At 50.8% G+C, this 17,282-nt stretch overlaps 2 protein-coding genes across 3 annotated transcripts in view; one reads left to right on the top strand and one right to left on the bottom strand.

Moving 5' to 3' along the window:
* Nucleotides 1-11,386, bottom strand: part of TBC1D1 (TBC1 domain family member 1) — a 219,701-nt gene extending 208,315 nt beyond the window's left edge. For both annotated transcript variants that reach the window (XM_017350653.3, XM_051830768.2), the window contains exons 1-2: nt 11,099-11,386; nt 431-938 (exon numbers count right to left, since the gene is read on the bottom strand). In XM_017350653.3, the coding sequence (XP_017206142.2) occupies nt 431-847 (417 nt within the window). In that variant the 5' untranslated portion in view covers nt 848-938; nt 11,099-11,386. The remainder of the gene's footprint in view (nt 1-430; nt 939-11,098) is intronic.
* Nucleotides 8,173-13,314, top strand: LOC127485988 (collagen alpha-2(I) chain). Its single transcript, XM_051829638.2, has 5 exons — nt 8,173-8,198; nt 10,174-10,204; nt 11,003-12,072; nt 12,660-12,802; nt 13,061-13,314. Exons 1-5 carry the CDS (start codon nt 8,173-8,175, stop codon nt 13,072-13,074), a joined length of 1,284 nt encoding a protein of 427 aa, XP_051685598.2. The 3' UTR covers nt 13,075-13,314.
* The last annotated feature ends 3,968 nt before the right edge of the window (nt 13,315-17,282 follow it).

Here is a 17,282-nt window from a genome sequence, read left to right as displayed (position 1 = left end):
GTGCGAAGGGGTGGCAGTGCATCACCTGACAGCTGCTGAGAAATGCAGTCCTGGGTCCACCCCGGACCTACGGAATCAGGATTTGCACTTTAACAAGGGCTCAGTTTGAGAAGCGCTGCTCAAGAAAATACATCTTAAAGAACTCAAATCCTAACACTTCAGCTGTGAGCTGAACTTCTAGACAGACCTCTCTGACAAGCGTTTGAACTCAAACTTTTAACTTCTAGTATCTGCTATCAAATGGCCTTCAAAGGAAACAATGAAGAAACAAGCCACACAAACCAAAAATCCAGATACTCTATAACTGTAACATTATTTCCTTATACATTCCACTATGCTTAAAATAAACTACCTGATCCCCTTCCCCAACCCCATTCAATAAAAAACACAGAGCCACGTCATCACCGTGGCGATGCCCTCCGCAACTTACTTTTGTTTGATCGTCAGCCTTGAACACGTAGCAGATACTCTGCCGACGGGCGGCATCCTCCTTAATCAAGCAAGCAAAGTAACTGGGGTCATGACTGTTGTGAATCAGTTTGTGCACATGCTGAGGCTTGTACTCAAAGATGCTGGAGCAGATCAGTGGGTCCCACGGTTGACTCTTGCCCAGGTCGGGTTCACATCTCAGTCTGGAGGGCGAAACACAAAGCCGCACTTGCTTGGTCACGGGCTCCTTTCTGGAGGTCTGCCCGCTGAGCCTCCGGACCTCTGCCACAACCCAGGGCAGCATGGGCATGGTGGTGAGAGCGTGCACCGGCAAGGAGCCCACCAGCTGAAGGCCGAAGTCCACCGAGGCCTCGTTAGGAAAGGCGTGTTTCCTCGCCGTGAAGGTGATCGGTTCCATCTTGGGAAAAGGCAGGGGGCTCAGCAAAACCTTGCACTGTGTTTCTATTTTCAAGCGAGCAACCTATTTCACACACGTCTGAAACAGAATCCTGAGGGAGAAAAACAGACATTAGAATTTAATGAAGTCGTAGCCATAGCTAGTTTCAAAGAGCTATTATTTCAGAAGAACTTAAGAGTCTGAAACCCACATGTAAGAAGAAATGGATATTAGTTTCAACAAGCTGCTCTGTCTAGAAAGAGCCTTCTTGAAATTATATTACATAGAAAGGCTACAAATGGTGCACGTGTCACACTCATTACAGGGTACAAAGACCCCACTGGGAAACTGTTGTTCAATGGACGTCTCACAGCGCTGCGCTGAGAGCGTTTGTTTTTTTAAGATGTATTTATTTATTTGAAAGGCAGAGTTACAGAGACACAGAGGCAGAGAGAGCGAGGTCTTTGAACTGTTGGTTCACTCCCCAGATGGCTGCAATGACCGGAGCTGGGCTGATCTGGAGCCAGGAGCCAGGAGCCTCTTTCGGGTCTCCCATGCAGATGCAGTGGCCCAAGCACTTGGGTCATCTTCCACTGCTTTCCCAGGTGCATTAGCAGAGAGCTGGATCAGAAGAGGAGCAGCCAGGACACAAACCAGCACAGCACTGCAGGCAGAGGCTTAGCCTACTATGCCACAGCGCTGGCTCCACGTTGTTTTATTTAATTTGTGTCCTACAAGGCCATCACCCCAACATCTTGCCTCTCCTTGTCAGTCAAAGTCAGTGTGGCTTCTACTAGACTCAGACTCTCTCAACAGCATTTCCCTCTCTATGTTCAACAACCACATTTGATTCACCCTAAAGTCCTCTTGACCCACTGGATGCTGTCTGAAGCTGCATTGTCCAGTTATCTCGAGTATTCTTCCTTACTCATCCACTCCCTGCACCTTCAGTTGCTCTGAGCAGACACATGTGCTAAGGAGAAACTACGCAGGCAGGGATTTCATCTGCCTTATACACCCACATGGCTCCCGGGCCTGGCACAGTGTCTAACTCAGAGGATGGGTTCAATAAATATTTTCAAAGAATGAATAAGGTCCACCCATCTCAAAAAACCCCACTGTGTCCCCTTATCTTCAACCTCCCCCTCTTCCCCCCATCACAACCCTTCCTTCTCTCCATTTTCTACGCACATATCTGGAAGGTACAGTCTACACTTACTCTCTCTGCTTCCTACTGTCCATCCACTCCCGCCGTGTAAGTTCTCTTTGCCCTACAATTGCTCCCATTAAGGTCTCCCTGGTCCTCCAAGGTTGGGAAATCCAGACAAGGCGTTTTAATCCTTAACTGCTTTGCCCGCTCTGATGGACTTCCCCACATTAACCAGCTTTCCTCCCTGAAACACTTCTGCTTCTCATCTCACCTTTCTGGTGGCTTCTTTTCAGGTCCTCTGAGTGCTTTCATTCCCCTGCACCGCCTCCTCACCCCAGCTGCTTTTGTTGATAATCTCACCCAGTCTGCTGCTGCCAACAATCACATGGTATCTTCCTGCTGGTGACCACCGCCACTTTCTTTCACCCAGTGCCAGGCACTTTGCATGTGTTGTTGCTTTATTGTCATCAGACCTGAACAGCTAGATATGACTACGAGACGCTAGGGAATAGTGGCTTGAGCCACTCATCACAGGCAGACACGCCAAGTTTGCACCAGACTCGCAAGCCCGTCCTGTAGACTGCCGCACAAGACTGCGTCTCCCAGGAACACCCTGATGGTTCCCAAGTGGTTTCCTCCACGGAAGCCTGAGTTCCAGGTCCCCATAACATCTAAGCTCTTCTCCCTGGCAGGCAGGTCTCTTTGGAACTGCATGCTTCGTTATCTCCAACTCTATATTCTCCCCCATGATGCCCTCTTTGATGCGCTTTGGTTGTGCAGACAGACAAGTAGTTGCAATTCCTCACCCAAGATGCGCCACAGAATTATTACAAAGGGGAGATCAGAGATGTATCAATTAGTCTAGATGAGGCAGTTGCAAATATGGTGGTAGCAAGCAGAGCAGTGCATACTGTTCCTCTCTTCTTGGAACACGATAGCTGTCACAAACTGTAAAGCATTAGAGGTTTCAGCTTACTGCAAGCCAACAAGTCAGCCTGCCACTGGTTAACCTGCTGGCAGGAGACATGAGACTCCCAGGTCATGGAGGAGAACCAAGTACTCACAGCAATATCAGTAGCCAGAGAATAAGCATTGATGTCAATTCTCTGATCATTAATCGCCAGAGGCTAGGTGACACCTGTATCACAGTGAGTGATCTTCCACCTGCTGGTTCACTCCCCAAATGGTCACAACAGCCACGGCTGGGCCAGGCCGAAGCCAGGAGCCAGGAGATTCCTCCAAGTTCCCCATGTGGGGGCAGGGCCCCAAGCACTTGGGTCATCTGCTGCTGCTTTCCCAGGTGCATTAGCAGGGAGCTGGATGGGAAGCGGAGCAGCCAGGCCTCAAATTGGCCCATATGGGATGCCCACATTACAGGTGGTGGCTTAACCCATTATGTCACAATGCCAGACCCTATTTTGTACTTTTCTATGTTTTACATAGGCACATATGCTAAGCGCAAACTTTTATAATACAATTTGAACATAGTTCAGAACTAATTTTCTTATTGTAAATTCTCAAAAGTCCAGAAATCAATCAATACTTTATTAGGGCTCAAATATATTTCATGAAAGTGTAGTCCCTGATTCTTCTCCTTTAAACAACAGCTTCTCTGACAATGAAAACAGACTTGAAGTTCCTATAATCCCATAAGTAATGACCTCTCTTCCTTTTTTCTCTTTTTTGTCTACAGGTGAAAGTGACATTAAATATCTGGCTTGATTTCCTCTCCTGTAACTGGATCTGTTTCAAGTTCTAACCGTTGACAGCTGCTAATCCCAAGACGTGTTTGAAGTAGAATTATTACAAAGGGTAGATCAGGGATTTATCAATTATTTCAGATGAGGCAGTTGTAAATATGGTGGCAGCAAGCAGAGCAGAATTACTGCCTATTCTCTTTTAAGGCTGGATATGTACACAGTGCAAAAATTATACAATTTATTCATTTAAATCACTTGGTAATAATCAGTCATCAATTAGTGATGCCATGTCATTTACAAAACTATTTGCCTAACGTTTTCACTTTTGAACCAGCTGTGGCACATCCTTAGTTTCTCTGTAAAAAGCAGATGAAAGGCAGATGTTTTGTCCAGCAGTTAGGACTGTGGTTAAGATGCCTGCCTACTGGGCCGGCGCCGTGGCTCAATAGGCTAATCCTCTGCCTTGTGGCACCGGCACACCGGGTTCTAGTCCCAGTCGGGGCGCCGGATTCTGTCCCGGTTGCCCCTCTTCCAGGCCAGCTCTCTGCTGTGGCCAGGGAGTGCAGTGGAGGATGGCCCAAGTGCTTGGGCCCTGCACCCCATGGGAGACCAGGAGAAGTACCTGGCTCCTGCCTTCGGATCAGCGCGATGCGCCAGCCGTGGTGGCCATTGGAGGATGAACCAACGGCAAAAGGAAGACCTTTCTCTCTGTCTCTCACTGTCCACTCTGCCTGTCAAAAAACAAAAATTAAAAAAGATGCCTGCCTCCTGTGTCAGAGTACCTGGGTTCAATACCCAGCTCTGGCTCCCGACTCCAGCTTCCTTCTAACACAAGCCCTGGAGAGCAGTAGTGATGGCTCAGTTGGGTTCCTGCCACCCATGTGGGAGACTTGGATTGAGATCCTGCCTCCCGGCTTTGGCCTGGACAAGCTCAGGCTGATTCAGGAAACTGGGGAGTGAATCGAAGGATAAGAGCACTCTCCCTCTTCCTGCCTCTCAAATTAAAAAATAAAAAAGTAGACTAGACCTTAACACTACAAACTATCAAATAATATTAATCCTCAGATGTACCCCAAAATATTTATAAACAATTCAAGTTCTGCTCATGCAAGATCCATGGCAACTTAGACTAAGTGAGTGTTACTTTCCAATAAAAAGGTCCATAAAACAGGTGAATTACTCAAACAGCACCAACAACCATTAGATGATTTTTTAAAGCCACAACATTTGCAGTCAATGCCTACCCATCCTTAAGCCCCAGGTAGAAGCTCTTCTTTCAGGAAAGCCTCTTTTCTTCACAGCCTCATCAAGAAATGCAACGACCCTTACTCCAGCGAGCCCTGCTTACGTTCTCAGTAGGAACGTCACCCATGTCCGAGCCCTGTACCCCCAGAGAGACCTTCACGTTCTACCCGACTCCCACCTACAAAGACCCTGAACAGAGTAACACACATACCCTTCCCTGAGAGCTATCTCAAGAATTGCGTTAGTGAATCCTGCCATGCCACTTACCCCTGGAAGCATGCTTAGAATCATCAAACATTAGAGTTTGCTAGGTCATTTTAAGTCATTCAGGTTTTTTTTTTTTTTTTTCTCAAACAAGGCTACTGGGTTATGCATAAGTGGCTTGGCCAAGTTTGGTGACAGAATTAGGACAATCCAAGGCCTTGACTCCCATGCAGGTGCTGCAAAGAACCCCAATTTCTTCATGAAAACACTTTCCAGTGTGAAGTGGAAAGAGCAAGTTACTTCACTTCTCCAATTTTTAAGTTTATTTAAAGAGAATAAAGCTAGATCATCTCCCAGGTGTCCTTCTATCTCTAAAAATCTGGTGAATCTAATTTTCATAATGGATGATACCAAATGTCCCCAGCATTGTGTGGGGATGGCAAAGCTGCTCCCACCTTCCCCTTCAAGAACATTCATTTGGGGGAGGAACATGAAGAACGAACGGGATTTATTGATCAGGGTGGGTGTCAGCAAGCTGCCTCCTGGGAAGCCCCTGTCTTCCCAGCATCCTCTACTCCCTCGTCACAAACCACAGAGAGCAGTGCAGGGACTTTCCAGTGCTAACAGAATGCCAGCCTCTGAAATTTCACCCCTTACCTTTGGAGAATGCTGGTGGGGTGGGGGCACTATGGTTTGGATATGGTTTATCTTCCAGATGCTAGGAGGTTGGTCCTCAGCCTAACGGTATTGAAAGCCTGTGGGATTTTTTTTTTTTTTTATTTGACAGAGTTAGACAGTGAGAGAGAGAGACAGAGAGAAAGATCTTCCTTCCATTGGTTCACCCCCCCAAATGGCCACTACGGCTGGTGCTGCGCTGATCCGAAGCCAGGAGCCAGGTGCTTCCTCCTGGTCTCCCATGTGGGTGCAGGGCCCAATCACTTGGGCCATCCTCCACTGCCCTCCCAGGCCACAGCAGAGAGCTAGACTGGAAGAGGAGCAGCCAGGACTAGAACCCAGCGCCCATATGGGATGCCAGTGCCACAGGCAGAGGATTAGCCAAGTGAGCCATGGCGCCGGCCCCAAAGGGTTGTGGGACTTTTAAGAGGTGGGGCCTAGTGGCAGACGGTTGGGTCATGTCCACCTTTGTGAAGGAACTAATGCTGGTTGAGCGGAGTGGTTATATCTCACACGGTGAGTTAGTTCCTACAAGACTGGGTTAATATGAAAGACCGAGCCTATCTCCTCCTTGCTCTGTTGCTTCTTCTCTCACCTTGTGACTCTCACCCTCTGGCTCACTCCCATCACGTGATGCCACCTGCCATGCTGTGATGGCGCAGTCAGGGGGCTCTCCCAGGCTCCAAAATTGTGAGCCAGATCAGTTTTTTTTTTTCACGCTAAAATATCCAGCCTCAGGAAATTTGTTTAGCAACACAAGCCAAAGGGGAGGAGGGAAAGTGAGGAGGTGGCAGAGAGGGTGTGCTGGTGGCCTCTGGCTCCAGGCCAGGTTAGGACCAGCCAACAATGACTGCTGCTGGGGATCCAGGATGAACAGGAAGCCCTTGGGTGGTCACTTATTTCCCTTTGTGAACCAATGGTTTCATTTCCCTGTTCTTCATCCCAGATAGAGTGGGCATCTCTACCTGAGCAGTTATGCCACAGACTCGAGCACTCTGACATCACGCAGGAGGATGGCTGGCTTGGCTACACCGTGTCTCCACTTCCTGCAGAGAATCTCACCCCAATCAGAGAAGTGTGTTGCTCCTTCAGCAGTCACCCACTGGGGCAGCAAGTCTTGGATGGGAGAGACACTCACCAGCACAGGGAGTGCCTGAAACAGCGTCTCCAGTATTGGGCTGCAGCTCTAGTTTGACGTGTAAGTTTTTTAAAGGGACATTTACCTCATTTTTTTAATGTGAGAGGGAGACAGGAAAAGACAGAGACTGACTTGGGAATCAGGAACACAACACAGGTCTCCCATGTGGGTAGCCGGAACCTAACTATTTGAGCCCTCACCTGCTGTCTCCCAGGGTCTACACTGGCAGGAAGCTAGAATCAGGAGATGGAGCCAGGAGTTGTACCCAGTGGGCTAGACCAAACACCTGCCTCAAAAGTAAGGCTTTCAAATGATTTCCTTCTTACATAAATCAGAGCCAATATAAGCGTAGGCCTTCAGAATGCCACTGTAGGGGCCCACGCTGTGGCGTGGTGGGTGAAGCTGCTGCCTGCAGTGCCGACATCCCATATGGGCACCGGTTTGAATCCCAGCTGGTCCACTTTTGATCCAGCTTTCTGTTGTGGCCCGAGAGAGCAGTGGAGGATGGCCCAAGTCCTTGGGCCCCTGTACCCAAGTGGGAGACTCAAAAGAAGCTCCTGGCTCCTGGCTTCGGATTGGTGCAGCTCCAGCTGTCGTGGCCATCTGGGGAGTGAACTGGCAGATGGAAGACCTTTCTCCCTTTCTCTGCCTCTGCCTCTCTGTAACCCTACCATTCAAATAAATAAATCTTTAAAAAAGAGAATACCATCGTCACTTCCTGTGTTCTCTTACACTGCATTTCACAGGATAACAGAGTTGACCTTTAGGGACTGTGTATAACCCTTCCTCCTATGTACTCTCCTAAAAGTAACAACAGTTAACACACAATACTGTGTGTTGGGGCCAGTGCTGTGGCGCAGCGGGTTAACGTCCTGGCCTGAAGCACCGGCATCCCATATGGGCGCCGGTTATAGTCCCGGCTGCTCCTCTTCTGATGCAGCTCTCTGCTATGGCCTGGGAAAGCAGTAGAAGATGGCCCAAGTCCTTGGGCCGCTGCACCCACATGGGAGACCTGAAAGAAGCTCCTGGCTCCTGGCTCCGGATCAGCGCAGCTCCGGCCATTGCAGCCATCTGGGGAGTGAACCAGCGGATGGAAGACTCCTCTCTCTGTGTAACTCTGACTTTCAAACAAATAAATAAGTCTTAAAAAAAAAAAAAAAACACTATGCATCTTACAGCCCTGGGCAGTAAGGACTCTTGCTGCCATCTTTGATATGGCTTGCTACAGACCGATATGGTCATCATCATCTCCAGCTCAAGGTGAGACAGGAACAGTGGTGGCACAGGGAAAGGGAGTCATCTATCCAACGAGCCACTAGCAGGGAGTGGCAGAATCAGGATTTGAACCCAAGTCCTTTGGCTCTGGAGTTACCGCCTGTTCCTCACCACTTTGCCAAAGGCATAGCTGCTGACCCACAACCTCCTCTTGGACTCTGTACATACAGGATCTTCCATACAGTCATAACTGTGTTTTATCACCCCCATTGTACAGAAGGATCCCCTTGTTCATCAATGGCAAAGGCAGGATTTGAATCCAGATCTGGCTCCTGCACAAATGGCTTTGCCAGTGTAACAGTATCTTTGGGAGAGAGTAAGCCTCAAATAACTAATGAATTGACCAAGTTGTTCTACCTGAATTTACCTGGCCTCTAAGTTGTACTCTAGAAATATTAAACTGCTAAATTACAGAATACCATTAATAATAGTGAGTTCTCACTATGTAGCAAGCATTGTTCTAAGCACTTCAAATGTACAAATTCATTTATTGTGACAACTCCCTAAGTGCTACCTACTTTGTAAGTTTAAATCCACTGGTCACAAATGATATGTTGTTAAAATTAAGTAAGCACATTATCATTTTCGGAGAAAAAGGCTCTTCTTTCAAAGCAAGCAGGACCACCAAAATTAGATGTCTCTTTGTTGGTGTTAACACATATTCTCTACATTTTTCACAGTTTCATTGCAACTTTAATGTCAGGATTATTTCATGTGGTCCAAATATGACAAATCTTTTTCCAAACACTTGAAACTTGAAAAGAGCTACAATGCCCTTTAATCCAAGAACCCAGCAAAAGGAAACGTCAGCTTGGAATTTTAGAAAATTTTGAAAAATGGAAATCTTCATGTCTTTTGGGAAGAACCTTTTAAAAAAACATTTCATATAGGAATGTGGAATGGGAAAGGAAGAAATGAAACATCATCAAGGGAATGCAGAAAGTAACAGTTGTGATGGGAAACTCAGATCCTTTGATATCACTACAGGGCTACCACCCCCACCCCCTGTGGCTGCTGAGTGGACGCTGGCATTTTAATGAACAGAGTCCACCCCTCCAGGCTTAATGACCAAGAAAAGAAAGGGCTGTGAAACAGATCAAGTGCTGGGGCGATGGGGCCATTAAACTTGAGAAGGGCAGCATGGCGACAAGGAAAGGGCAAAGCAGAGGCTGCCAGCGGCACCCACCAAGCCCCCAGCCCTGTCAGCGCCAACAGGTCACAGTGAACTGTGACAAAATCCGGTCTGTCATCTGTGATTTATAACCACATCCAAGGAGTCCCCACCCCACCCCACCCCTCCCCCATTCTGCCGGTTTGCAAATGGCTGGGCATATCCCCATAAAAGCCTTTGTTTTCATTATTCCTTGATGATTTTGTTTCCTATTTTGAACCACACTTACTCGTTTTAATGTCCCCTTGGCTCAGTTACTATCAGGATAGTCCCTAGGTGTAGTCACTTCAGGAAACAACCCCCTACACATTACACAAACATCCCTGCACTCAACACTCCGCTCCCTCTCCAGTCGCTCATGTTATGTCAATGCTTACTTACGGTTAAATCTGGAAAGACAACACTTGCTATGGTCATATTCCCCTACAACACACACACACACACACACACACACACAGGAGACTCTGACAGCACAAAGTTGTTAAAACACCTGTTCGCTAGGGCAATCAAACCTTCCTCAAACAAGAACACAATGCCCTTATCCCCGCAGGAGGTGACCTAGGAGGGGGCTGACTGTGAGGTACACCCCCCCACCACCACCAAGAGAACACATTTCAAACACGTCATACCTCAACACATCTAGAAAAGGGGCAGGACTCACTCGGCTGGCGAACCCAAGGGAGTGACAGAAAGTGAAGACAGAAAGCTGTCAAGCCCTCCTGCAAAGTGGGGTCCCAGCCTCTTGGTTGCTACTCTTTTCATTCTGCCACCCTCACCCCTCCCACACAGATCCAGCGCCCAGAAACAAGGAGCCACAGAGGTGGGCATCCCCCACTCCTGCAGAGTGACTTCCTGCTCTCCCAAGGGAAGGCACTGCTCCAGGGGGCCCTGCACTCAGCTCAGGTCCCAGGCAAAAGTTGAGACCTCTGGACTTGGGGAGATGGCCGAGCTTCTTGGGCCCGACCCATTGAAACCAGGTCATTTAAACAGGCTCTTTCAAAGTCTGATTACAGGAGAGGCTGAAATCGTCCAATCTTCTAAGGGAGGAAGAGCCAGAGATAAAGTGAACGCTGATCCACACATTCGGGGCGCTCTGAAAATCAAACCGTGTCGTGGAGGGAACAACCATCACTTTCGATTTCTTTTCCTTTTAAAGCAACTTCCACAGATTAGGCTATTTTCAAATAAAATCGCGACAGGGAAAGCCACGTCCAGGTGGATTTCAGACAAAATGACGTCTCTTCCACAAACCAGCAGCAAGGTGTGGCGGAGTGCGGAGGGTCTCACCATCCCGCCGCCACCAGGAAGCCGCTGCGAACCTTTCAGTTTGGTTTCAAAATGACTGAGACAGGATGTGCCCATAGAAAGAAATGTTGCGCGCACGGGTGGAGCTGCCAAAGTTACTACTGCAAAGTACCCTGGACTTTGAAAGGATGACGTGGGGTGACTCTGCCCACCCTCCTCCCAATCTGGCCTTCCAAACACCAGAGCCCGGGAGATACTCGGAGGGAGGGGAGGCGGGAGACGCGGGGGCCACCGAGCCAGAGAGGGCAGGGGAGACGCCTGACTGGGCTCCCGGGGCTTTGTGCATCGCAAGGTTTCGTTTTCGTCCAACTAGGAGGGCAGCGAGGGACCCCGAGGGGTCCCCCGCTGTGGGATCCCGCCGACTCGGCGGCTGGCGGGAGACGAGGGCGAAGCCGCCCAAGGCGCCTACCTGTGCGGCGGTGCGCTCAGAACCCGGGGCCCCGCCGGGGCGCGCAGGTGCTGCTCGGGGGCATCCTGGGGCCGGCCTGGGCGCGCGGGGCATCCATCGTGCGGGGCTAGCCGCGCTCTCCCCGCCGCCGGGGGCCGGGGCTGGCTCCCTTGGGCTGGACTCCCGCCTCTTCTCCACCCGGCAGAGGACAGAGCGGGTCCCACGGCGACGACAGCAACAGGCACCGAGGCGCGGACCGCGGCGGCGGCAGACGAAGAGGAGGAGGAGGCGGTGGAGGAGGAGGTGTCTGCGCGCGCGGCTCGCGTTTCCTCCTCCCGGCTGGGCGAGCGCGGGGGAGGCGAGGGGCGGGCAGCAGCCGGGATCTCCCTGCCCCGTCCCCCGGGAGCCGAGAGGGGGCCACGGTGCCCCCCTTCCCCGCCGCGCCGTGTGACTGCCCCGGCGCCACGGCCCGGCTCCGCGAGTCCCAGGCGGGCAGCAGCTGCTGCAGTGCGGGTCCACCGCGGCCTTTGGCGGCCCTGGCTCCCGCCCGGGTGCTCCATATTCGGCCCTCCTCTGGGGGTCCTGCCGGAGTCGGCGGGAGCGGACCGGGTGCGGGGGCCACCGTCCCATCCAGCCCTGGCGCAGGGTCCTAGCCCAGCGACCTCCAGGGCAGCCGGGCCCGCGCGTGATCAGGGCCCTCGCGGCGGGATGCGCGGTCGCACACGCTGTCCCCGGCGGCCTATTTATAGCTGGTGGCACTGCCCGAAGCTCGCTCGGCCTGGGAGGCCCTCAGCAGGTGGTACTGCCAGCCTGCTCTCCGCGCTCCCGCAGGAACCTCGCCTCAGCTGCACCCTCGCCTTCTGCCTCCGACAGCGACACGGTGGGAACTGCCCACCTGGCTGTCCCCGCGTCACCTCCCTCCTGTCTAGGGGGCGAAACTGTGCACGGTCGTGCGAGGCGCTGGCGCACGCTCGGCAGGAAAATCAGAGCCTGAGGTAATAGCCAAGGCTGAGGTGGCCCCTCCCCGCGCATTAAACCCCAGTGAATCCCAGTCGCGATCGTTTTTCCCTTCCCTCCGCGGTGCGCCCAGCACCCACGCATGAACACACACACACGCGCCACACGCGCATACCCTGGCGGTCCCGCCCTACGTCAGGTGTGAGGAGTTCTCAGCGGTGTAAGGAGAGATGCAGGGGTGATGTGAAAGTTGAGAGCGCCAGCTCCTCGGGATTAGGCCAACTTCTGCAGGTGCAAGCCTCTCCCACGCACACCTCTCCAGGTGCAACCTCTCCAGATTCCAGCGGCTTCAACGGGGGGCGCGCGGGGTGGGGGGGCGCAATCTCACTCCCAGGGGAATGGAACAGCTGCCATCTCCCGAGCCAGGGAGGGGAGAGAGAGTGGGAAGAGGGAGAGGAGCACCCAGTTGGGGGAAGCATATCTGGCTCTGGGTTTTTGCTTACTGTAGCTGGAAGGAGACCTTAGGGATATGGCTCCAAGTTTGAGCTTTAGGGTTGGAAATGGGCACAACCCCAATTCCTCCGCTGCTCTGGCTGAAGTAAGCTGCTGGTCTTTTGCTGTCCAGGCTCTTACCTGGAAAACTGAAGGGATGCACAGTGTGGAGGTTCACTGTGGGGATGAGAGAGATGTGCGCCGCGGATGTGAAGGGCCACAAGGAGAGGCCCAGCTACAGCCGCTGCGGCTCAGGAGGCTTCTGGAATTGCTACGGTACCGTCCCCTGCCCGGGAATAGGGCTCCCTGAAGCCACTGAGGCTCTTAGAGCCCTTTTATTTGGGACATTTTTTTGTGGGATTCCCTTTGGATGCCTATATCCTGGGAGGTATGTTTTAAGTGGGACACAGAAATTTTACCCCCAGTGTGATTTAGCACTCTGATAATAGCTAAAGCTTTATTCATAGAGGGCTTAGCCCGTGTGGGGCCTTGTGCTAAATACTCTACGTGTATTGTCTCTAATCCTCCCCAAAGCGCAGCAAAGATGATTGAATCCATTGGACCCACGAGGAAACAGCAGTTAGTGCATGTTGGAAGCTGCAGGACTACTCAGTCCTTAGAGGTCTGAGATCCAAAACCCTGCACAACACTCCCCCCGCCTCCATCTCCGGCCCCTGCCTTGCTGCCTTGTAGGCCTTAACCCATTCTTTGTTACAGCACAGCTATGTGTTTCACCCAAAATCTTTGTAATAAAGGAGTGAGGAATGTGTTCACATTCCCCCACGTGGCCTGGGTTATGGAACTTATTTTCCTCCTGATGACAAGCCTGGGTAAACCAGTTAAGCTGTGGTGCACCTCCAGATCAGACCTTAATTAGTTCATTTTCTTACCTGGAACCCTTCTACATTCTCTTTCCCTCTGTGCAATGGCCTGCTCAGTGCACTGACCTCCAGAGACCTAGGCTGTTGGCACAGGGACAGTGCCACCCATTTCACAGGCACCCTCAACTGTCTTTTTTTTTTTTAATTTAATTAATTAATTAGTTTGAAAGGCAGAGTTACAGAGAGGCAGAGGCAGAGAAAGAGAGGTCTTCTATCCACTAGTTCACTCCCCCAAATGACCCCAACAGCCAGAGCTGGGCTGATCTGAAGCCAGGAGCCAGGAGCTTTTTCTGGGTGTTCCATGAGGGTACAGGGGCCCAAGGATTTGGGCCATCTTCTGCTGCTTTTCTAGGCCATTGCAGAGAATGGGATCGAAGTGGAGCAGCCAGGATTTGAACCCGTGCCCATATGCAGTGCTGGCACTGCAGGCAGTGGCTTTACCTGCTATGCCACAGTGCTGACTCCCTCGAGTGCCCTTCATACCCAACCTGAACCAGTTGTCTAACACCCCTGCCACTACCTGCCCTGTGAGGGGGTCAGGCCAGCTGGCACACACATCACTGGCAGGATGCTGTTTCCAACCCCCTTCGATTCTGCCACTCCTTTTTCTTTTGCCCACTCTCCTCCTCCCACTCTTCCCTAGACCCCCAGGCCCAGAGTGCAGGAAAGCTCAGGTAGAGGTAGGCAGCCAGGTGGGGTGCCTGACCAGATCACAAGGAAGGAAGCAGAGGAGTAGGGGCAGAGGCTTACAGGGGCTCCTGTTTCGCATGATGCTGTAGTGGTAGAAGAAAACGTTCCTTCTCCCTGTGCTGAAACCCAGCGAGTTCCAGCCTGAACATTCAGAACTCAATGGCAAGTGGCTATTTGCTTTGACCCTAACCCGGGTCAGGGAAGGCCCATGGCTTTGTGAGAAGCAGCAATGCCTGGGTCACTTTTCCTGGGTGTTAGTGCCCTAGGAATGATCATGAGGGATTTCAGAGCACTTTTAGCTTCCTGGAAACAGACCACCCTCTATTTTTTTTTTTTTTAACATTTTTAAGCTTTTATTCAGTGAGAGAAATGCATAGGAGAGTGAGGGCCCTATCTGAAAGAGAGAAATCTGGGTTCATACTGAACACCAGGAGCCAGCCATGTGGGGGAACGTGCAGGCCAGGAAGCATGGGGCAGGTGGCCCGAAAGCCGCGTGTCCTGGTGGTGCAGGGGCAGCAGGTGTCTGCAATGGCAAAAGACCAAAGAAAAGGGAAAGGGCTGGGCACACCGTGTCCCAGGCTTTTAATCCACTTCCAGAGGGGCGTGGTAATTAGCCTGATTGGCTGGTGGGCACGCAGGTGCAGACCACCCTCTAATAATACACAATAAAGACAGTTGAACTCTTCTCAGCTGTGCAGAATTCACTTGGCCACCTCTCCATCTTGCAGCTGTGGCAGGAAGAAGACGCTCCAGCAGGGTGGGGAGGGCCACCTTGACCTGGGCAGGGTGGAGAGGAAAGAGCTTACCACTCAGCTGTCACAGGCAAACGCCATTGTGTAGGAGGGACCTTGCCCCTTCCCCTACACATGTAGCCCTGGGACTCCCAGCCGAGGGTGGGGGGCAGTAGAGCCTTAGGGACAGCAATGGAGGGCCAGGAAGGTGTTGTTTGTAGCTCTTTAAGTCACCACCAACAGAACTAAGTAGGGGACCGGGCCAGATGCTTCTGTGACTGTGCCTCTGACCTCTGGTTCTCCAGATGGGTGTGGCCCAGGAGCACAGGTGTGGTGACCTGCCGCACAAGGGCATTTAGCTGACGCCAGAAACCCCTGATGGGAGGGCATCGGCCATCATGGCTGCTGCATTGCCTTGTCTGGACAACCTCTGCACCTCCAGCTCATCCTAAAACTCTGCCACGCACCACTGTTGTGGGGTTTCCCCTACAAATGCTTTCTTAAGTTAGTCATTTACAACATCATTAATAATTTGTTAATGAAAGCCTGACAAACTACAGCTGCAGAACTCTAGAAATTTGTAAACCAATGAAACTATTAAAGCAAGTAGGGGGCCAGAGGCTAAAGGAAACAGAGGCCACCTTACTTTTAAAAATGTTAAGGGAACCATATAAGAATCTAAAGTTAAACATCTGGTTAATATGGAGAAGAGACCTTAATACAATTATTCATTTATTATTATAACTGTTAGTTAGATCCTTAGCTGTTCATATGAGTTAGAAAGACAAACCCTAATTATTGTTATGATGTGTTTTTGCTTAAATTCAAGATAAGGTAAGAGTTGGTAACTTGAGAGGATATTTCTAAAAGTGGCATCAATGAAGGCAGAAACTAAGGTTGCAATGGACAAAGGCTAGGATTCTCAGGGAGTTCTCAGCTGCTCTCCTTGTTTGGGGGTGAGTTTCTGTAGCCCTAGATGGACACGGCTTGTGAGACAAGTCTGCACTCAGTGGGAAAAGCATCAGGATAGAGGCTATGCATGGTTGAACTCTTTTCTGCTGTGCAGAATTCTCTTAGCCAAGGCTATGCACCAAGGCCATGCAATTGCCAGCCCTGCCAATCCGAGACACAACTTTTTAGCATCCAAAGAGTAAGTTGTCAGAACCAAGTATCTTAATGAGCTGTAAGAGATATTTTTCATGACAAGAAAATGGAATAAAGGCAAGATCAGAGACTCCGTTACATCGACTTGCCTATAATACTAGGTCCCTGAAATTGCTTCTCGAAAGGCATAATAATGATGAAATATAACGATGATTAAGCAAACAGATAGCCAATGTCGATTTTGGAATCTCAGCCATTTCAATAAACAGGAGTTTCACTGCGTGAAGAACTTGCGCTTACGATGGGTGAGATGCCATAAATCCACGCGGGGAGGGAATGGCGGTCTGCGCGCCGGAGCCCCGCGGGAGGCTTCTGTGAAGTGTCTGAGCTCCTTTTATGGACAAAGAAGATAAAACTCTGGGCACTGCTTCCACTTTCCTTTCCAGCAGCCTCTCCCGTTTGTCACTGCTGTGCTCAGGCAACCGCTCCAGGCAGCTCTCTGCTGACGTGCAGCCTTTCTTTGGGGCTCTCACAGCTGAGCTGGTTTCGTGGTTCCGGGCATCGGGCACTGAGCTGAGTGAGTGCTAAATAGCCTATTGCTGTTCCCTTGGTCACATTGGTCTGAGAGCAAAGAGAAGTTCTCTGTAACCTGTCAGAGTTAGTTATGGATCTCAGGGATGAAGCTTTCAATCTTGCAGGGCCCTCACTTCATTTAGCCCCTGATGTCATTTTGCCGTAGCTGGTACGTGATGTATCACCTCACCTCGGATGCTGCGGCTGGCTAGCCTGTCTATTGCTTTTGCTCCCTCAAGTCTGTTCTCGACATATTGACCAAGTGAATTTGTTGAAGTATCAGTTGGATCATGCCCCTGCTCAGCTTAGAGCGCTCTGCGCCCTTAAGGATTTCCTGGAGAAAAGGTTAAAGCGCTTATGAGGGTGTGTAGAGCCCTATAGGCTCCTCCCCCTCCTGCACTCCCGCACCAATACCTTGGTACTTCACCACCTGCTGCAGCCACACTGGCCGCGCTGTTACTCAAAGCTGCCAGGCACACTGCTGCCCTGGGGCCTTGGAGCGCACAGCTCCCTCTGCCTCGGGTGTTCCTCTCTCAGACATTTACATGGCCCTACTTCCTTCACTTGCTTCAGGGCTTTGTTTACATCACCTTCTCCATGCGGCATTCCTAGGAAAGTTTTTGAAAATAGAAACCAACTCTATACCTATACACACACACACACACACACACACATGCACGCACACTTATTCTTACTCCCTTTTCCTGCATTATATTTCTCCATAGCATTTGCCCTCTCATATGTCAACTGGCTGCTTGTTTATCTTGTTTTATTTTT

The sequence above is a fragment of the Oryctolagus cuniculus genome, chromosome 2, assembly GCF_964237555.1.
Source record: "Oryctolagus cuniculus chromosome 2, mOryCun1.1, whole genome shotgun sequence".
Classification (NCBI taxonomy): Eukaryota; Metazoa; Chordata; class Mammalia; order Lagomorpha; family Leporidae; genus Oryctolagus; species Oryctolagus cuniculus.
This window is presented reverse-complemented; position numbering and strand designations above follow the sequence as displayed.